Source organism: Diabrotica virgifera, chromosome 2 (genome assembly GCF_917563875.1).
Source record: "Diabrotica virgifera virgifera chromosome 2, PGI_DIABVI_V3a".
Taxonomy (NCBI): domain Eukaryota; kingdom Metazoa; phylum Arthropoda; class Insecta; order Coleoptera; family Chrysomelidae; genus Diabrotica; species Diabrotica virgifera.
The window spans coordinates 194,792,613-194,815,491 of record NC_065444.1 but is presented as its reverse complement, the minus strand read 5'-3'; the positions used below and the strand labels follow the sequence as shown (position 1 = coordinate 194,815,491).

Here is a 22,879-nt window from a genome sequence, read left to right as displayed (position 1 = left end):
TTCTCCATCCCATCAATTTTTTCTCCAACATTTCTTTGCTCTCCTTTATTAACACATCATCAGCAAAGAGCATCGACCAAGGAGACTCTTCCTTTTCCTTCTCTGTCAGCACATCCAAAACAAGATTAAATAGGTAGGGAGTCAGTGAAGGGCCTTAATGTAAACCAACCGTCACTGGAAAATTTTCGGTCAACCCGACACAAGTCCTAATTCTGGTGACGCTCCCTTATATAATATCCTTCACGAGCCTTACGTACTTCTCAGGGACCTATTTCTCTCTCATACATTTCCACAGCTCTTGTCTAGGAACTGTGTTGTAGGCTTTCTCTCGTTGACTAAAATATGTTTGTGGGAACTGAAATATAAATGTTGCTAATGAAATCCTTGTTTCTTATGTCTAGCCCCTACATATTCATCTACAACTGTAAGCTGTACTTACAGCTCTAAGTACAACTTTTGTTAAACTCTTATGTTTTCCATTGGAATGATGTCTATAATAGTCTCTTCATGTTATATCCACTACATGTCTTATTATGCTTTCTTATTTATCTTATTAACTTCTTATTTAGGTGGTACTAATTTTGTTTTATTCCTCGAGTATTGTATTTTTTGAACACTTAGCAATATTACAGATTATGCGTAGACATCAATCTATATGGTGGTAGTGTTCAAAGGCCTCTCAGATTTTTAATGTTTACTTCTCATAATAGGTATCTAGTAGAGAGCAGTTTCTGTTTTTTAGTAGACAATACCAGCTCCTTCCTTCTAAATTTATTTTTATCCTTACTAATTTTTTTCGGAATATTTTTATAAGTTTCCTTGAACACTTAACAGTATTTTCGTGTATATTCACTTTTTGTCAATCATTCGCACTATCATCATCATTCCATTTACCTTCAGCCTCACTTCAATACAAATTGAGTTCTGAATATTTCAATTTCTATCTCACACATTTTCATGATATGGTAATTAGGGAGCATCCATAAACTACGTCGTAAAAGATTTGAACTTTTTAATACCCTCCCCCTTCCGTCGTAATTCGTCATTTAGAGACGACCCCCTCCACATGTCGACGTCGTCGTTGCAACTCACGACCTCCCTTTCTGTTTTTTTAATCAAATATGAGGGGGTAGGAGTAAAATCTTGGTCCAATGCTATATATAAAGGTATTATTTTTTTTCAAATCCTGAGAAAACTAATAAATATATTTGAAAAGTTGAAACGCAGAATAAAAGATTACATTATTACCGAGGGTTGAAAGTCCCTTAGAATAAACAAAAGGATTCTTTTGAATGAAATATTTGAAATGAAAAATCAGACAAAATTTTCTCTTTTTTTTTCACCCCTGTAACTTATTAAAATAAACATTATAGATGTTTTCAGGAACTTTTGGCCCTCGGAAATAATGCAGTCTTTCAATCTGCGTTTAAATTTTTCAAAAATCTTTATTAGTTTTCTTAGTATTCGAAAAAAATGAATGAATTTAAATAACATTGGACCAAGATTTGGCGGGATATGCTTTCTTAACTGCATGATATAAATCTTTATATTTATTTTGTTTTGATTTCGATTCCATTTCTTCTAAAGTATAAATACGACTTACTAACTCAATAGAAAACAATATTTTATTTCTATTCGTTCTTTCAGAACTGTTGTTTCACACAGTATGCAGCACATAAATGAACTAACAATTTAATATTTTTTTGCTTCCAGACGTTGTTATGTATATAGAAGCGATTGTTTAAACCAAAAGAACAATGTCTTATTGTTTGTTGTCCTGTACAAAAGTGCTCCCTAATATTATTTTAACGCCGTAACTGATAAAAACGAAATGAAAAGTATGCGATAAAAGTATCTATAATAGAATTATTCTTTTTAATTTTAACAATGGTATATTTATTCGTAAACGTTTTGTTTTAATTTCAATTTTATATCAAAAACTATACGTTTTTATATCAATATCTGATACTTTAATGCTGGTAGAAGCTAGTAAAAAATTATTTTTATAGACACAATAGCGACAAATTTAAATACACCAATATATTAAACGACGTCGAATGGGCACTCATACCCCCTCCCCCTGTCGTACTCCGTCGTAATAAGCAAGCCCCCTCCCTCTTTTCAACGACGTAGTTTATGGATGACCCCTATTAGTACTATGTTGTAAGACAATAAAAATCAATTAGTCCGTTCTAATGGTAAACTATTGCAAAACATCTAAATTTTAAAGAACCGCTTGGATTGACATGAAATTTGGCATACACCTAGCTAACACGTCAAAGAAAAAAAGTGATATTGTGCCGATATGTGCTTTTGCCCTGGGGGTTGTTTTCACCCCCTCTTGGGGGTGAAAAAATATTCGTCCAAAGAAAGTCAGGAAATCGATAAACTGGATAATTTTAAGTAACTTTTGTTCTATAGAGTTTTTTCACTAAGTTAATACTTTTCGAGTTATTTGGCAGTAATTATGTTCATTTTTTCAACAAAATAACCACGCTTTTAGACGGTTTTTCGCAAATAACTCAAATAGTAAGTATTTTATCGAAAAAATATTCTTAGCAAAAATATAGCCTATAAAAATTAAAAAAAAAATGGTGTATATATCACGCCTCTACACCTAGTACAAGCAGAGTTATAGCTAATGAAATATAGGTTCATATTCGTCAAATTCCAAATGGAATACTTTAACGTGAAATAACCAAAAATGAAGCACATTTCGGGGAAAGCTCATTACAACTTATTTAAATTGTTTAAAAAAGCTTCTTTTTGTTTTATAAAAAAATTCTAGCATCAAAATTAAACAAATTACGCTTAAAACAAAGTTAGTCCCTTTTGGTTTTGGTAAAAAAATCGAGAAAATCACCCCCTAATGAGTATCTTAAATGAACTTAATCGTTACGACTTCACAAATTTCTTGTCTCGTATATATATTGTTTATATGATCTGTAAGTTTCATCGAATCAAAGTCCTTATTATTGAAAGGGCTGTATTTAAAAGGGGTTGAACGAGTCACTGATCACGAATGTATGCAAATTTAGAAACACCAAATCTCAATCAATTTTTGTCTAAGAGAAAAACAAAAAAATACATGATATTCAGAAAAGCAAATCTGGATTTTTTTGCTTTTCGAGATTTTTGGTATCTCTAACAACTTTTAAGTTATTTTGAAAAAAAACATCTTTTTCAAAATTTAAATTTTTAAAAATTTTACTTTGAAACCAAATTTTTTCAAAAATAAGCACTTTAAATCGATGAAACTTACAGATCATATAAACACAACATAAGTAAAATAATTTGAGGAGTGGTAACGATTAATTTCATTTAAGTTGCTAATTAGGGGGTGGTCTTCCAGATTTTTTTTTTGCAAAAACAAAAGGGTCCAACTTTATTTTGAGCGTAACTTGCTTAAATTTAAAGCTAGAAACTTTTTAACACTTTAAAAAAGTTATAATGGGTTTTTCCCAAAAAGTGCTTAATTTTTTGGATATTTTACGTCGAAATATTCTATTTGAAATTTGGTGAATATGAATCTATTTTTCATTGGCTATAACTCTGGTTCTACAAGATCCAGAGACCTAACGCGTACACCATTTTTTTTTACTTTTTTATGAGCTATATTTTTGCTAAGAACGTTTTTCGACAAAATACTTACTTTTTAAGTTATTTACGAAAAACCGTCTAAAAATGTGGTTATTTTGTTGAAAAATGAACATATTCACTCGCAAATAACTCGAAAAGTGTTGACTTGGCGAAAAAGCTCTATAGAACAAAAGTTACTTAAAATTAGTCAGTTTACCCATTTCCGGACTTATTTTGGACATATATTTTTTCACCTCCAAGAGGGGGTGAAAGTCGCCCCCAGGGCAAAAGCACACATCGGCACAATATCACTTTTTGTCTTTGACATGTAAGCTATACGTATGCCAAATTTCATGTCAATCCAAGCGGTTCTTTAAAATTTAGAGCAAAAACCGTGAAAGACTGGACTAAATTAGTTTTAACCAGAATTAAATGTTCAGTCTTCCGTGTTCATGGCCAATAACCCATGGTGGCTCTTGGCCTGTTCCAGAATCAGCTTCCATCCCTTCCTATCCTTTGCCTTGGTTTCTCAATTTCGTACTCCTAACACTCGCAAACCGTCTTCCACCTGGTCCTTAAATCGTGCCCTGGGCCTGCCCCTTCTCCTTACTTCATCCAGTCTCTGGCTGTAAATGTGTTTATTTAGGTACACTAAATGTATATCGGTATACATCTATAGGTATCATATATATGCTATAATCGGATTTAAATCTGATCTAGGCTTAATGCTGACCAGTCTAATTTTTAAATTGAATCTCATCAAAGTTAGTATTCACTATGTGAACGGCATGAAGAAGTGCATTAGTAGGAATATGTCACATCCAATATATGGCTTTCAAATGGAAAAACATGAGGTTTTGTCCAACACAATGAAGAACCTTCATGTAACGGTCACGTTACCATAAATTAATACGTTCCATGCGTTCTCTGTCTGTAAATCGTGCGTTCCATGGGTTATTTTGTTTACTGCGCAGGACGGTGATCGTTACATGGACGGTTTCTCGTTGTGTTAAAATAAAGCCATGATCTTCTAAAATGTTTTCATTGTACATATCAGTTGGCATTTTCCTAGTCACTTCCACGTGTTTGGTATTTCAAAGCAATACCGCTTTGTAGCACTATGCCGCCACCACCAAAACTAACACTCTGTATGAGGTTACAACTGACATACTGCTCGCCAACTCATCTGTAAACGAAGTTTTGTAAATCTTGTTTCTATATGGTAAACGGTATGCCAGATGTAACCTCATACAGAGTGTTAATTTTGGTGGTGGCGGCATAGTGCTATGGAGTCGTATTTTGGGGAAAGAAGAGTCCGAACTTGTGGAGGTGATTGGATGAATGACAGCTGATATGTACATTAAAAAGATTTTATAAGATCATGTTTTGCCAGCCATATTGGATAACAAATTCGTGTTAATGCATCATCAAAAATGATAATAGACGAACACGAAATCCGAACTACCTGGTATAATTATATAAATGAACTGTATAATGATGATAGACCAGAAGAACTGGACACTTTAGATGAAGGTGAAGGACCAGAAATACTAAAATCAGAAATACAACATGCTATAAAATTGGCAAAAAACAATAAAGCCGTTGGTCCCGACAACATACCTACAGAAATGTTAAAGCTCATAAATGAGGAAAACATTGGAATACTAGTCAAACTTTTCAATGATGTTTATTCGACTGGTGATATCCCTGAAGATTGGTTAAAGTCCGAATTCATAACCCTACCAAAAAAATAACGTCCGAAAAACTGTAGCGACTATAGAATGATAAGCCTTATGAGCCACACCTTGAAAATCTTTCTACGTATCATCCACAGTAGAATCAGAGATAAATGTGAAGAAGACCAGGATGAAACACAATTTGGCTTCAGAAATGGACTGTGAACCCGGGACGCACTCTTTGCACTAAATGTGTTATTGCAGAAATGCCGAGATCAAAGGAAAGACGTCTTTGCTGTATTTATTGACTATGAGAAGGCCTTTGATCGAGTACAACATCACAAATTAATTAAAATACTAAAGGATAAAGGAGTTGATAGTCAAGATGTACGAATCATAGAAAAATTATACTGGCGTCAAACAGCGACAGCTTGCATAAATGGAAAATCAACAGAAATATGCAAAATACAAAGAGGCGTCAGACAGGGTTGTATACTGTCCCCACTGTTGTTCAATTTGTATTCAGATAGAATATTTAAGGAAGCGCTGCATAATTTGGAATGGGGTGTGAAGGTTAATGGAATTCTGATAAATACAATCAGATATGCAGACGATACAGTTATTTTAAGTGATGATATGAATGGATTACAACACCTTTTAAATGCCATTGACAGAGTGGAAAGAGAGTTTGGCCTAAATATAAACTGTTCAAAAACAAAGTACATGGTATTTAGCCGTTTGGCCCATCAAGATTCACGGTTATATGTTGATGGTCATATGATTCAAAGAGTACCCAGTTTTAAATATCTTGGTTGCCATATTACTGAACAACTAGATCCAGATAAAGAGATAAAATGTAGAATCGAGATAGCCCGCACGACATTTTTAAAAATGAGGTCATTCTTCTGTAATGATACCTTGCAACTTCAACTTCGAAAGCGCATGATTAAATGCTACATTTGGTCAGTCCTCTTGTATGGTGTCGAAGCATGGACATTAAAAATATCCACCATTAACCGTTTGGAGGCCTTTGAAATGTGGCTGCACAGACGTATTCTAAAAATACCATGGACGGCTATGCTGACAAATGTGGCAGTCCTTAAGAGAGCAAATGCTACCCGTGAGCTGCTTGATAACATCAAATATAGAAAGATGGCCTATTTTGGACACGTAGTAAGGGGAGACCGGTATAATATTCTTCAACTTATTATGATGGGTAAAATCGAAGGACGCAGAGGAATTGGTAGAAAGCAGGCCTCTTGGTTGAAGAATATCCGGGAGTGGACAGGAATAAAGAAAGCACAACACCTATTTAGAATAGCTCGAGACAGAGACAGTTTCGCCATGTTAATCGCCAACGTCAAGGGGACTTGATAGGGCACGTTAAGAAGAAGAAGCATCATGACGCAGGTCATAATGTCTGTAGAATAGTGAATATTTATCCAGATGAGATTCAATTTAAAAATTATATAGGCCACCACATAGCCCATATTAAATTTAAATTCGATTATACCATTTATATGATACAATAAAACAACGCATTCGGAAAAGAAATCACAAATCCTATTTCTATGACATTGGGGGCAGCACAAAAAATTTTTATTTCACACGTTAATTTCAAAATATGCAATATTTTTGTCGGTGAGTGTATATAGGAAAGAGAGGTTAATCTTTTCAGATTATTTAGAAACTAAAGTTTTAAATATTAGGGAAAACTGCAATCATGTTATACGGCCTGAATTGTAGAGCTAAGGTTTTTAGTAAAAGTTTAAGACTGGACTTCATAATAAAGTTAAAGTGGACTTTAAATTTTAAGTTGGTACCTTTATCAATGGAATACACACTAAGAGCACACAGTAGCGATCAACAGGTAGCAACAAACGCGGTTCAAGATTGCGAAAGTTCTGCGAACTTTCAAAAGTGAGGCAACAGTGCGTCGGTAATTCGACACTGACAGTGACGTTTATACCATAGAGGTATATATTAACATAGAGGGAGCCTACCTTCCGCGCTTCCTGACGACAAGATCTCTGGGACTGGTTTGCTGCATCTCCTTCTAACATATTGTATCGAGAATCTATAATCACATTCAGTGTGAATATAGGCACGGAAGAGGAGGACAACTGTAGCAGCTTTGTCGTCACTTCGCTCTGAATGACACTCTCTCTATGCTAATATTTAACTCTATGGTTTATACTATCAAAAACAATAATTTTTATACACATAGGCGCGAAATGTTGCCAAGTCAGTGACGTTCGATTTCTTGTTATAAAAAAATCGATTTTTAGTAGTTCCAATGTGACACAAAATCTACGCACGGGATAAAAAACTTTATTTTTTTGTCTTTCTTAATGGCGGTACAGGCTCCTTGTTTCAATAATTTATTTAGTTATAGAGTAATTTCCACATACTAACATATTTCTGAAATTGGGCTCTGTACCGCCATTCTTTATTATATTACGAATATGTGTGCCAAATATCTCGACAAAATATTCAAAATTAGAGCCACAATCTTGGAACGCGTTTGTTGCTACCTGTTGCTCGCTACTGTTTGCACCTGGCGTTTAAATGTTTAGAACCTCCCTTCATTTCTATTCAAATATTTCCTCTTACTTACTGTACACACTTTTCACAATTTTAAGATTTAATATAATTTTTGAGTGCAGCAGGCTTCGTACTTATTAGCAAATTTCAAGTAAAAAATAAGATTATCTAAATTCATAATCTGTAATCGAAAATATTATAATTCAAGACTATATTCAATATGGCAACAATGTGTAACTTTCAATCACGTCTCACGTCTTCAGTTATACCAACCTATGAATACCATGTGAGAAATTCATATTTAAATAAATAAATTTTTATAAAATTAATTAATATACATTGACAACAGAAAGAAGCCGGTATTATTTTAAAAATGAGAAAAATATAATTCTAAATTTTTGTTACATCAATACCTAATATTTTGTGATATTTTATAAAACAGTGTCCACAGGATACAATCAGTAGTTTTACCCCAAAAACATTACGTAAAATGTGCTCGAGGGGGATTCTGTCCATTAGAAGATTTACAACAGATGCAAAGAGCATACATTTTTTTACTACACCTATTTATTATGTTAATGCAAGTAAGTTAACCAAACTTTTATTATTTATATTTGTTTGACATTTGACATTAATTCAGGTATCACCCGCTTTCGCAGTGCCGTATTAAGGAAAATAAAGTGTAAATAATATAAGAGATACTTTGAATAAAAATACTAATTCATATGTGTCATGCTTTATAAATAACAAATTTCATTAATACACAGGTTTACACAATCAATTCAAATGGTAATTTTACGCCGTTAAGGGCAGCGATTATATTCTTGGCAGTTACTACCCCCATTTCATTCCTAGTTTCAATAGCAGCGCTTCCAATATGGGGCAAAATAACGCAGTTTTTCAGTTTAAATAATGGATGATCAAGAGGTAAAGGTTCAGGAGTCATTACATCTAATCCAGCTCCCCATATTACTTTATTCTGAAGAGCAGCAACTAGAGCATCTTGGTCAACTAACCCTCCTCTACTAGTATTAATAAAAACTGCTGTAGATTTCATTTTTCTGAACGCTTCTTCATTAAACATGTTATGGGTATCTGGTGTAAGCGCAGCACTAACACTAATAAAGTCACTCTGTGATAAAAGTTCATCAAATGATACACGTTCAGCTCCGATTTCTGTAGCTTCTTTTCTCTCAGATCTATTGTAGTAAATAATCTTTTTAGGATTAAAGGCTTTAAGAATTCTAGCAATTTGTTGTCCTATTCTTCCAAATCCAACAATACCAACTGTGGAATCTTTTAAGCCTGGCCCACACATCCAAAATGGCGACCATGCATGCCAACCTCCAGTTTTAGCTTCTTTGTTAGCTTCCAATAGTCTTCTACTAGTGGCTAGCAATAGTGCTACAGCTAGTTCAGCAGTAGCATCCGTCAGAGTATCAGGAGTATATCCCATTTTTATGTTTCGCTTCTTGATTTCTTTTGTATCTAAATGATCGTAACCTACAGACATTGTGGCTACGACTTTTAAGTTCTTTCCAGCTTTGTCTAATACAGGCGCGTCTATCTTATCAGTCAACATGCAGAACAGGGCATCTTTATTTTCTATATTCTTAAGGAGTTCTTCTCTGGGTACTGGACCTTCACCTGTCCATGATGTTACTTGACAACTAAAACAAAAATATTCATTCATCTCAAATTAAATACTAATGGCGCGTCCGCATTGGTAAATTTTTCGTGCGTATTGAACTAATGGTTCGTCGCAAATTTTTACCAGTGAGGACGCCGTGCTCAGATCATTTGATCTTCGCTCGAAAACGATAACCGACGGAGCGTGTGCGTCGAAAATTCTTGTGTCCGAATTATGCGACGAACACGTCCCAACTAGCACAATTTACTTTGAACACGCAAATATTGGCGACGAACAGTTGGTACGCATGAAAAATTTACCAATGCGGACGCGCCATAACCGACAAAAATATTGCATCTTTTATTTTGAGTCTCTTTTTGAAGTATAGTTTTTCCTTTTGAAAAGTTTTGTACTTTTTATTGTTAAACAAGTTGTGCTGGACCATTCTACGTATATCCATTGTCAAGTAACTTACATATTGAAGAGCTACAACAAATTTGTAGAGAAATTGATGCAATAGTCTGATTTCGCTTAAATCATTTAATTATAATGAGGAACAATAACGATAATAGAACACTTTTTTAAGACAAAATTGTAACAATTTAGTACTGAGTACCTCCTTTAACCCTAGCAATAGCCTGCATCCTTCCAAGCATGCTTCGCAGATGGTCTTGGATGGTTTCGTGCGGAAGTCGATGCCATTCCTCCTGTGCAGCAATTCTTAATTCTGCTATCGAGTTTGGAGCTGAATTTCTTGCTCATATACGTCGTTTTAGGATGCCCCATACATCTTCAATCCCAACATCCTCAAGATATTGTATGAGTGTTCCTGCGGCATGTGCACGGGCATTATCATGCTTTAGTACAAAGTTATCAAGGATGTTACGTATGTACCAGTCAGCATTCATTCGAATATTCACCTCAATAAGCTCTATACTACTCTCCCAACTAATGCCACATAGCATAATGGAACCGACACCAAAGCTAACATCGTGTACACCATTACATTCTGCGAAACGTTCCCCAGGCCTGCTGTATACTGCCGTATGCGACGACGTACATCTGGCTTCCATAATTGTTTTCGTGTTTGACCTATGAAAAGAACTCTTCCTCATTGATGTTCTTCCAGTTAACATGAGCTCTTGCAAATTGCAAACCGTTGGACTTCGGCCGTGGAACTCTGGCAGGCCGTTTTGGATTTAAACGAACCTCTTTACGTCTTCTAGTCACTGTTTTGGCACTTTTAAATTATGTCAGGTCGTTAAAAGCTATGGAGTCTCTCCGCACTTTGACGTATAAAGATCTTTTGTGCATTGTTTTGGCACTTACATTAACTTGCATTGTGATCAGTAAGTCATTTTTGAGATTGGGAGCTGTAAGTGTGCGAGTTCGAAAATATTGAAGTCTTAAATATTGGTTATCTCTCGGCGTATAAATCTTTTTCGTCCTTGACCAGGTCGCTGTTTGTATTCTCCAGTCTCATTGCATCACTTTGCTATACTAGAAACAGTCTATTGATGGATAGGTACGCAGTCTCCGCGCAATATCTTCTTATCTGTAACCGTCATTGGCTAAAGTAACAATTGTAACACACACTAACTCGCTTACATGTGGCATATTAGCAAGAAAATTGAATCAAAAGCAAAATAATCCGAAGTAGAATAAAAAAGTAAAACTATCCAACTGACATATATTTCAACTCCAACTGACATTTCAATACCAAGAAACCAAACATTGTAAGTCGCCAAAGCACACTTTGCATACTATGGAATGTTAGTTAGTTTATTGTGACATTCTTGCTTCTCCAGCTATAAAGACCATGTCCAAGCATTCTTTTATCTCTAATAAATTGTAATATGGGCAAAACATTCCAGCACAACACATTCATGAATAAAAAGATACATAATATTTCAAAGATAAAAAATAAACAAAACATCAATGTCAATACCGATTGAAGATAAAATATGCAACATTTTTGAATGTAATTATAGGTTTGTTCCAAAATGAACTTTTGGACGGTCCAGAAACCGTCACGAAACTACTTGTACCGTTGGTTGTGCGCATGTTCGTAATTGTATCGCCCAGTTATCGTCCCATGACGGTAATCATATATTTGTCATTTTTGTTGGTGACAGCTTGTGTGCTTTTAGTCGATCAAAGGCTCAAAAACTTTAAAGAATTAAATCCTAGTGCGCAAGTCAGTCCAACCAGCACATTATGCATTTGCCCGATTACTCAAATGATCATCACGAAACCGTCACCGAAAGATCACAATTCTTGTTGGAACAGTGGGAGGGACGATCCGATGACTATCATATTTTTGTTGGAACGGATTTTGTTTACTGCGCAGAAGCGTTACCGTTTCGTGACGGTTCTCGGTCGTGTTGGAACAAACCTTATATATTTACATATAAATTAATTGCTGAGAGAAAATGTGAACTGATATACTAATCACCAATGAGGAAGAACAAACATAGCTCATACTTAGTATTTTCGAATATTACTGACGAGCCGAGAATAGGTGTTAGTTCTTCTTAGGGAGCGTTCAAGTATTACGTAACGCGATTTTTGAAGATTTTTGACCCCTCCCCCCTACGTAACGCATTCTAATGGGCGTTTAACTATTGCGTAACGCAATTTTTGAAGATTTTTGACCCCCCTCCCCAACCTACGTTACGTAATACTTGAACGGCCCCTTAGCTGGCCAGCAGTATATGTATTGATAGTCAATAAAACAATTACGAAATATTATTTATATTTATTTTTAAGATGTCATATACTTAATAATACGATTTTTCTTTTCATTTCTAATACTAGCTTTCCTTATATTTCTTTTCATATCTTTCATCGTTTCATCACCTTCCGTCAAAGATACCTACATATTTACAAATTAAGCTCTTTTGGTTTTATCCGTGACATATTTTACTTGTAGTTTTTTATGTATTTTTTCGATTTAGGTTTCTAATTTTTTTCAAGGAGTTCGATTACCATACTCGTTTACTTCAGTTGCATGTTCCCATCGTAATAAAACGATTTTAGAAGTTTAAAAAATGGTCCGACGCTCTCATAGGGCATAAGGACAACGAGAAGAAGTTTAAAAAGTAATCTACCTAAACCATGATGTTTTATTTTTCAACTTTAAAATCTACTGTTTTAAACAACGATTTTAATTCCGTATTTTACTACTATTACATATTAATATTTTTATTTGTCAATTCAGGTCAGTCCGGCCCTGTCGCCAGCTGATCGATCATTGACATCTTTCATGGTCCAAATTTTTGTGCATGATTTGAAACATTTTTACTACAAATTTCATTTAAAAAAATAGATTATTTTATACTCACTGTTCTTTCAATAAATCCACCGCTTCTTTATTAACCTGTCGGGTAATATAAACTGAGGGTTTCGACATATCTGTTACAAAATACCGGTATGGAATGTTTCTCAATACTGTACTTGTGTTCTGGCTGGAACGCGCAAACACCTTGCAAAGATTTCCTATATTATACGCCATTTTGAAATTACTTTTACCAGTTTTGTAATTGACCTTCCTTATCTGTTTGGATAAATTTCGCTTATTTTAATCCAAACAATTTTTTAACAACCGATCATATCCACTGCCTATTCACACACTGCCATAAATGTAACATACATAATATTACAAAAAAATTATAATGCAACCCTTATATGCATAACGAATTAAAGTAAATTTAATACATTTATTAATCCAAAATAAGATTTTATCCTTTAAAAAGTTATGTCATTACACATTATTAGAAAAATATTTAAAACATTCTTTTCTGTATTTATTTTTTTTATTTTTTAATTATCTTTAAAAAAATTGTGGTTAAGTGTGCCTTAACCGTATTTGTGTTATTCCATCCTTGTCAAGGGGAGTGCTAAACTTCTCTCCTTTCATACAACACACTTTGCGTTTTAAATTACGGGTATATGTACTTATTTTATCAAAAATCGTAGTGGCGAAGTATAAGCTCGACGATGCACATTGTCGTGTGCTGCCATCTGTCGGTCACATATCGAAGTGTACGTAAATCGAAAAATTAGTAAGCTGTAATCATCATTATGGTTTATAGTGCAGTTAATGTTGTTTTTACTTGCGGAAAAAATGTTACAAAATAGAACTTTTTATAAATTCATGAGTGTAGGTAATTAATAACATACCAAAAAGTTCTACTCAAGAAGTGGGTGTTTAAGTTTTTATTAAACAAATTACATAACTGCAAAATTATGTAGTTGTTTTTTAAAATACAGTGGAACCCCGATAAGTCGGCCCCCGATGACCCGGAAGTCCGGCTAACCCGGACCGATTTTTATCAGACAAACATTACAACAATAAAAATGTATGTCCTTTATGCTGGATTTTCCAATTTCTTTTCAACATCTTAAAATATTTTCTTTTATCTTTCCTTATAAACATATTGTTCGAATACTATAATATCTTATATTTTTCAGGCTAATTTTATTTATCATAATAAACTTTCTTCGTAAAAATTTGTCGCTTTAGCGAATTCCTATGTAGTTCATTCGTTTCAATTTTCAATGTCAAACACATTATACAATGAGAGATAATGCGTATTTGTGTAATTTGATACATAATATACCTTAGTAAAAATGACTGGCATGGCAGACAACGCTCATTCTCGTGTTATCGAAACCAACAGGCATCTGTAGGATCCTTTATTTACTTGAAACTGTCTAGCATTGTTAAGAAAAGACTATTAAAAATTATTTTTCAAACAATGGTCTTAGTCTTCACTCTTATTAAATAACATAAGTTCGTTCTCGTTGCGAGACAGTATTGTGTGTGTGTAGTAAAGTCGCATTGTTCGTTCCGCGTAAATATATTCAGATTTTGTTGTGTTTGCGTGATTTTTTGTCTACGTAATGGCAATAAAACTTAAAATGTTGTTTTTGTTTCAAAATGATAACAAAAGACAGTTTGGACAATCGGTGCAAAGCTAAGAAAGCTAAAAATGAGACTCTCGACGACGCTTTGTATGTGTGGAACGCGAACGTGGTTTACAAGTGTCTGTGTGCCAATTATAACGGAGTTTATCTGTAAGCATACCATATTTTAATAATTATTACCATTTTCTCCGGCTAACCCGAATTTTCGATAACTCGGATCGGCCGCGATCCCGATTAACCTGATCTTTGAAAAATTCAGAAAATCTTACACAAAAAACCATATATTATAAAGATTTTTGTAATATTAAGAGGAAACAGTGGCGATCAACAGGTAGCAAAAACGCGTTCCAAGATTGCGGCTGTAATTTTGAATACTTTTTCGAGATATTTGGCACACACGTATTCGTAATATAATTAAGAATGGCGGTACAGAGCCCAATGTGAAAAATATATTAATATGTGGAAATTACTCTGTAATTAAATACTATATTAAAAAAACGAGCCTGTACCGCCATTAAGAAGAACAAAAAAATACACTTTCTTCAAATAAACTTTTTTATCCGATGCATAGATTTTGTGTCATTTTGGAACTACTAAAATTTTTTATTTCATTAGTAGTTCGAAAATGACACAAAATCTAGGTATCGGATAAAAAAGTTTATTTGAAGAAAGTGTATTTTTTTGTTCTTCTTAATGGCGGTACCAGCTCTTTTTTAATATTGTATTTAATTACAGAGTAATTTCCACATATTAATATATTTTTCAAATTGGGCTCTGTACCGCCATTCTTTATTAGATTACGAATACGTGTGCCAAATATCTCGAAAAATATTCAAAATTACTGCCGCAATCTTGGAACGCGTTTTCGCTACCTGTTGATCGCTACTGTTTCCTCTTAAATTTACAGCTTCTATAATTTTTTATGTATAACGCGTGAGTCACCCCTCCCACAGGCATTGGTGCTTTTTCTTGAAACAATATGAAAACAATAACACAAAACGGCAGTTTTTTAGACCTCTTCGTCCTTTATGAAATCTGTCAATCTATGTATCTCGAAAAATTTTCGTCAGGTTTTGCAGGTACAGCGACCATATTGAGAGCCCTTCATTTTGTTTTAGGTCCCCACATAGGCCACCTCTACAGTTCCTTAATAGCGGACGCTGCTCAAAGATGGCAGCAGATGTATCGAAAGGGATCTTTAATAAAATTTTCAACAGGTACGGACGAACACGGTTCGAAAATTCAACAAGCTGCTAATAAAAACGGCACTTCTGCTAAGGTTTACTGCGATAAAATTTCATCCCAGTTTGAAAAATTGGTTTCGGAGTTCGATATCGGCTGCACCAATTATATAAGAACAAGCGAGGATAGCCATAAAAATACCGTGGGGAAATTTTGGGTGAGTATATTTCGCGTTATGAACACTCAAAAATACAGTTGTTTAAACTAACTTTGAAAGTTTTTTAAGGCTTTTATTGGTCATAATACTTACTTACTTACTTATTCCTCTTCACTCCATGCAGAGCATAGGGCGTCAACTGTCTGCCTCCATTCTGTCCTATCCTTTGCACTAATCTTTATTTCTGCCCAGGTTTTCCCAATAGCATTAATTTCTTTGTCCACACTTCTTTTCCACGTTTCTACGGGTCTGCCTGGTCTTCTCTTGCCATGTGGTGTGTATTCTAGGGCTTGCCTCTCTATGTCTGTATCAGGTCTTCTTAGTGTGTGCCCCATCCAACTCCATTTTCTTTTCCATATTGTCTTAGATATAGGTACCTGGTTAGTTCTTGTCCATAATTCTTGGTTTGATATGCGGTTTGGCCAGTAAATGTTAAGAATCTTCCTTAGGCATTTATTTATAAACACTTGCATCTGTCCGATACATTTTCTTGACACTTTCCAAGTTTCTGCTCCGTATAATAACACAGTCTTCACGTTGCTGTTGAATAATCTTATCTTGGATTTAATTGTCATCTGACGTGAAGACCATATTTTCCTTAGCATATTGAATGCGTTTTGAGCTATTCCTATTCTCCGTTTTCTCTTGGTGTATTTATTTTCATTATCTTAGTTTTTCTGACGTTTATGTTAAGTCCGACCTTCTTCCCTGCCTCTGCTACTTTTTCAGTTTTGCGTTGCATGTGTTGTCTTTTTTCTGTTAAAAGGCATATGTCATCTGCAAATTCCAAGTCCTCAAGTTGGTTAAAAACATTCCATCTTATTCCAGTCTTATTATTAGTAGCCTTAGACATGATCCAGTCGATTACTATCAGGAATAAGGTTGGAGAGAGCACACAGCCTTGCCTTACTCCTGTACCAATATCTATTTGTTCTGTTAGCTTGCCTTCGTGGACTATGCGTGCTGTGGACCCTTCGTAGAACAGTTTTATAATTCTGATATACTTGGGAGGCATTCCGTATTTCTCTAGCAATTTCCATAAGGCTTTGCGATCTACACGATCAAACGCTTTCTCGAAGTCTATAAAGTTCACATATAGCTTATTCTGCCACTCTAATGATTGCTCTATAATCGTTCTCATCGTACAAATGTGGTCAATGCAGGATCTTCGTGCCCGGAATCCAGCTTGGTTTTCTCTTATAACTTTATCAAATTCTTTCTTCATTCTTTCAAGCATGATTCGGGTCATTATTTTGCTTGTTGTGCATAGCAGGGTGATTGGCCTCCAATTTTCACATTTGGATGTGTCGCCCTTCTTAGGAATTTTTACAATTAAGCCTTGCGTTCATTCTCTGGGTAGCTCTTCGGTTCTCCAAATTTTATTTAAAAGTGTGTACAGTATAGAAGTGGACGTTTCGATGTCAGCTTTGATTAACTCAGCAGGGATATTGTCTATTCCGGCAGCTTTTTCTCTTTTTAATTGATTAAGTGCATCTTTTATCTCTTCATGGGTGAATTCTTCGGTGTTCATGTTCATTGGTTGTCTGTTAGGTTCCTCTTCTATTTCGTTTATTATATTCTGTTCTTCATAAATTTCTTTGAAATATTCCATCCATCTAGTAAGAATTTGTTGTTCTGTTTTCAGTACGACACCATCTTTATCTTTTATTTTAGTGGTACCATTTCGGCTTGTTCTTGTCAAGGTTCTTGTGATGTCATACAATTTTTTTAGGTCGTTTTCTCTTGCCGCATTTTCAGCTTCATTAATGAGTCCGTTGTGGTATGATCTTTTGTCATTTCTTGCGCTTCTTTTGACTTCTTTATTTTTTTCCCAGTATTTCTGTTCTAATCGTTGCTTCTCATCGTCGTCTTTCATTCCTAGTAACTTGACTTTAATTTGTTTACGTTCTTGTATCTTTGGTCATAATACATTGGTTAGAAATTGGACCATAATTTCTAGAATAATATCTAATTAATTGAGATACTGAAATGCGCCACGAAATGAAAATATAAATATTTTTAGCAAGCCATTTTGATGTTAGAATATTTTTTGTGCCGGAAATCAAGATACTATATGAAAATATATAACTCAGATAAAATAGGTACATGGATTTCTACTGCTGCCATCATTTTCCTTCTTTCAGCCAACTTATCGAGTCTTCTATATTACGCTTCTCCACCTGTAAGGTCTCGTTCTTTCTATGAACTCGTCCATTTCAACCCCCCATGACCTTCGGGGTCTCCCTCTTTTTCTCTCTCCTATTGAGCTCCAATCCGAAATCTGTGATATCCATCTTGTACGATCTTCTCTGCTTACGTGTCCATACCAAAATATGTATGTCTTGTTCGACTGCCAGCGTTGTTACTCTGCAGCTTCTTTTCTCCATCTCGATTGCTGTTATTTTGGACCTGTTTCATATATTTGTTATCCAATTAGTCCAATTTGTTATCCAATCCAATAGTTATTACACTACTTACCAATGTGTTATATATTCTCTTCTTTGTATTTCTGGTAATTTGTTTATCTTAAAGTACCTCATTCACTTGATTGATACACAGATTATTGCCTGTGCTAATTTGCTAGTTATCTCTTGCTATCTTAACCGATGCTCTCCCATTTTGGCATCAGTTGGTGGTGCCACCCCATACACTTGACCTAATATATTCATTTTAAATTTCACTCTTTTTTGTTGCCCCATTCATCCATCTAAGCATTCTCATTTCCGCCATATACATTCCTTGTTCTTTTTACCTTTCCAATATTTAGTTCTGTAAATAATAGATAGTATAATGATTGTTTTATAGAATTTTCCCTTCAGCGTCATTGGAATTTTTCTGACCCTAATAATTATGCTGCATCTATCTCCATCTATTTCCATATTATTCTGTAATATCGATCCTAGACACTTAAAACTATTACTTTTCACAATCATTTCACCATCCAAAGATATCATTTTATTTGTAGTAACTGCATTTTTAAATGAACATTCCAAATATTCTGTTTTTATCCAACAAGTTTTAAACCTTCTTGCTGAAGAGCTTGTCTCTATTGTTTCAGTTATTAGAGCGTATGAATACTATATGAGCGTTTGTTTATTTTTTCTTGTATTTTCCTAAAGAATACTCTGTAAAATTTCTGATAATACTCAAAATAATTACAGGAAATGCTATGAGAGACCGAATAAAGGTCGTGACACACATATCCGCACCGAGTCAGCACCGCGTCCGCACCGAGCAGGCCAGCCTTGTCTTGTCAGCTCTTGCTGTCTCTGCTCTTTGCTGCTCTGCTCTGCTCCTGCTGTCTCTAAATTTTTGAAATATGAAGGAGGATCTGATTATTTACAGCTGACATTTCATCATTATCATCACTTGAGTGACACAACATCGCAAAACACAGTCTTTTTGTCGACTGACAGCGCAGGTGACCTCCTTGCTACATGCTGTCGACATCGACCGCGACTTAACTAGTGGCATCCACCGCGACCTACACCTCCACCTCGACCTTAAATGTTCTGTTCTTACCCTTAGTCTTGTATCTAATAAATGTGATCCTCAAAATTTGATGATTCTTGTTTAGAGAATATACATAGACTACGTAAAAATTTAGACTTTTGTAATACCCTACCTCCCATTCGTCATAAAGTGTGATTTGCAGTCAAGCACTCATGTCGACGATGCAATTGCAACTGATGACCCCTCTTTTCAGTGTTTTTTTTTTAAATCCAATGATTTTTCTGGATTTTTTAAAATTAACTATAAAACTTTATTTACGAATGTATCATAACAAAAATAATCAGAAGAATTAGAAGTTAGTCAAAAATTATATTTAAGAGACAATAGCGACAAATTTAAATATAGTTCATCCCAAACCCTTCTTTTAGTACGTCAATGATAAAATGTCGAAATATACTAACCTAGAATGGCAATTTTAATTTTAGCCCTTAACATTGTGTAAGTATGCAACTATCCGTCAACGAATACATACTTTTCTATTGTCTATGTATAATCACGATAGACAGAATTTTATAAACTATAATGCACTGAATGAGGGTTTGGGATGAACTTTACACCAAACGACGTCGAATGTGCACTCACGGCCCCCACCCCCTGTCGTATACCATCGTAATAAACAAAGTCCCTCCCTCCTTCTTCTCTACGACGTAGTTTATGGATCTTCCCTTAGCATAATTTAAAATAAATTACTATTTAACTTTTTTTTGGCGATTCGTTATATTATAATTCAATAAGATTTTTCGGATTATAAATTTCATTTAATTTCAGTACAAGATACATTCTACACGCTCACACACACATATACACACATTCACAATGTAATAACCAGGCTTCAAAAGGACATTTATCAATTATAATCTGTCGCCATAATTTGTAACGAACGAAGAGGACAACAGGCTGCTAATGCCATACGCTGTCTGCATATTTTAGTAGCTCGTTTTGTAGTCTTATTATTCAGAATATTTTCTGTTTTCGGTGATTTTGGGCTTTGTTGACATTATTCAACTTTAGCTTCTTATTTAATATACATGAATTCCGACAAAATGTTGTTTTTCCGTTAAAAATTTGACACTGCTCTGTTATATAATCTTTCCGTTTACTTTTTGAAACTTGCTTTATTTCGTGAAGTTTTCGTTATTACCTTAGATTAAATATTCCGAGTTACATTTAAGAAATACATCTAGGGACCAGTAATTAAATGCAAAAATCTACACTCACCAGCACAAAAATCCGCCACCCAAAATTTTTGATTAAGTTTGACAATTTATAACTTTATTATTTTTTGTGCTCCGATTTTTAAGATTCTTGCACCAGTTTGTAGGTACATCGGTACATGTATTGATATTGTTTGGTATTATTCCGGTAACAAATAAATTTTGCTTGCACGGCATTATACAGGGGTGAAAGGAAGCGTTGTATTTTCTCCTAATTTTAAAAAATTCTGTGGAAAAATGGAATATCTGATTTTGTTTCATAGTCCTGTCATATTATCCCGGAGGCATCACCAACATTTTGTTTTTTAAATTATCCGAATATCTTTTTTCTTGTAAGAGCTGTACCATTTCTTGTAAATAAAAACATTGATTGACTCATAAAATAGAGGTTGGATTGATAAGATTGGAATGGCCCGCATGCAGCCCAGATCTCAATCCTATTGAGAATTTATGGGATGAATAAAAAAAAGCTGTTTGCCGTCATCCTAGGCCTCCGGAAAATTTGGTCCCGTTATGGCCCTGGTAGAGGAATATCGGGCTATTCCCCAGGCAAGGAAAACACATCTTTATTCGATGCTAAACAGTTTGCGAGCAGTCGTTGCTGCAAGAGGTGGACATACCCGCTATTGAATATTTTTGTTTTGTTGCTAATTTTGTTTTGTTTTGTTAATTTTAATGCGTTTGATATTTTGAATTAAATAAACCTTCAAAGCAGTGTTTTTAATTACAGCTCTTACAAGAAAAGATATATTCGGATAATTCAAAAAACAAAATCTTAGTGAGAATTTTTTAAAGTTAGGAGAAAAAACAACGCTTTAATTCACCCCCGTATAATGCCAAAAAATTTGTTGTTATCGGAATAATACCAAATGATATCAATACATGTACCTACAAACACATGCAAGAATATTGAAAATCGGAGTACAAATAATAAAGTTACAGATTGTCAAACTTAATCAAAAATTTTGGGTGGCGGGATTTTGTGCCGGTGAGTGTATATACTTATAAAATTTGTAATGAATCGTTTTACAAATTTCTACAAACTGAGTATTGTCAGAACAATAGTCTCACTACCTCGCCACACGAAAATTCAATAAAAGACACTTTCATTAAGGATGCCTTAAACGAAAGTACAACTATAGAAGAAATCCCAACCAGAGGCAGACTCCAAATATTGATCCAAGAACTAAAAATCTTAGGAGAAGAAAACGAGCTACTACAACAAAAAATGAAGAATAGGCTAATAAGTTAAATCATGAAGTAAAACAATGACTTATAAAACATATAACAATCAACAAGAAGTAATTCCAATCACTAACAATTGGCTAATAAGTTAAATCACGAAGTAAAACAATGACTTATAAAACATATAACCAATCAACAAGAAGTAATTCCCTAAAGCAAGAAAAGACAGCAACGAAACTAATACCCCGCTACATGGTAAAAACGGTTTGTTTAAATAGTCTACACTACCGAAGGTAAAACAAAAATGAAAATGTAATGAAAATATGGTTAGAAAGATTATAGACTAGACTGCCACGAACAAGAAGATTTTATTGAAGAGGTAAAAGAAAGTTAAGAAAAAATATTAACCGATGTCGGAGATATAAAAATCCAACATATATCTCCACAGGAAGTCAAAGAATTTATCGGAAATATTTCCGCGAATAACGCACCAGGGTCAGATGAAGTAAAAAATAAAGCACTGAAGAACATACGGAAGGCAATAGTATACCTCACACTACTTAGAGACAACATACTAAGATTCAGGCACTTCCTATCCCGATGGAAAAGAGAATACGTGACTATGATGCGCAAACCTGAAAAATAAAACAGAATATTTCCGTAAAATTAGCGACCACTAAGCTTACTGACACCTTGAAGCAAAATTGCAGATAGGGTCATAAACCAAATACCAACAGAGGAAACAAACCAAATACGAGTTATAAGTACTAAAGTCGCAGTTTGGCTTCAGACAACACACTCATCTTCTTCTTCAAGTGCCATCTCCGCTACAAAGGTCGGCAATCATCATAGCTATTCGGACTTTGGAGACGGCTGCTCTAAAAAGTTCATTTGATGTACATCCATACCATTCTTTCAGGTTGCGCAGCCACGATATTTTGCGTCTCCTTATACTTCTGTTTCCTTAAATCTTTCCCTGCATAGTAGTAGCAAGTTGTATCTCTCTTCACGTGTAATATTATATCCGAGATATTCCAATTTTCTGCTTTTTTATTGTATTTAAGACTTCCATTTCTTTATTTATCTTTCTCAGAACCTCTTTGTTTGTGACGTGTTCTGTCTATGATATTTTCAGAATTCTTCTATACACCCACAACTCGAATGATTCCAGTTTTTTCATTGATGCCGTATTCAAGGTCCAAGCTTCCAT

General features: G+C 34.5%; 2 protein-coding genes and 1 non-coding gene across 3 annotated transcripts in view; 1 reads left to right on the top strand and 2 right to left on the bottom strand.

Annotated features, from left to right (window-relative positions):
• The first annotated feature begins 8,057 nt into the window (after positions 1-8,057).
• Positions 8,058-22,879, top strand: part of LOC114340217 (methionine--tRNA ligase, mitochondrial) — a 145,003-nt gene continuing 130,181 nt past the window's right edge. The window contains exons 1-2 of the mRNA XM_028290937.2: positions 8,058-8,383; positions 15,477-15,757. Of these exons, the coding sequence (XP_028146738.1) occupies positions 8,290-8,383; positions 15,477-15,757 (375 nt within the window). The 5' untranslated portion in view covers positions 8,058-8,289. The remainder of the gene's footprint in view (positions 8,384-15,476; positions 15,758-22,879) is intronic.
• On the bottom strand, positions 8,520-13,105 carry LOC114340218 (glyoxylate reductase/hydroxypyruvate reductase). Its single transcript, XM_028290938.2, has 2 exons — positions 12,774-13,105; positions 8,520-9,469 (listed from the first exon to the last, which is right to left on the bottom strand). Exons 1-2 carry the CDS (start codon positions 12,941-12,943, stop codon positions 8,569-8,571), a joined length of 1,071 nt encoding a protein of 356 aa, XP_028146739.1. The 5' UTR covers positions 12,944-13,105; the 3' UTR covers positions 8,520-8,568.
• On the bottom strand, positions 13,265-13,355 carry LOC114340221 (U6atac minor spliceosomal RNA). The gene has a single exon (XR_003654045.1). It is a non-coding gene; the product is annotated as a U6atac minor spliceosomal RNA (small nuclear RNA).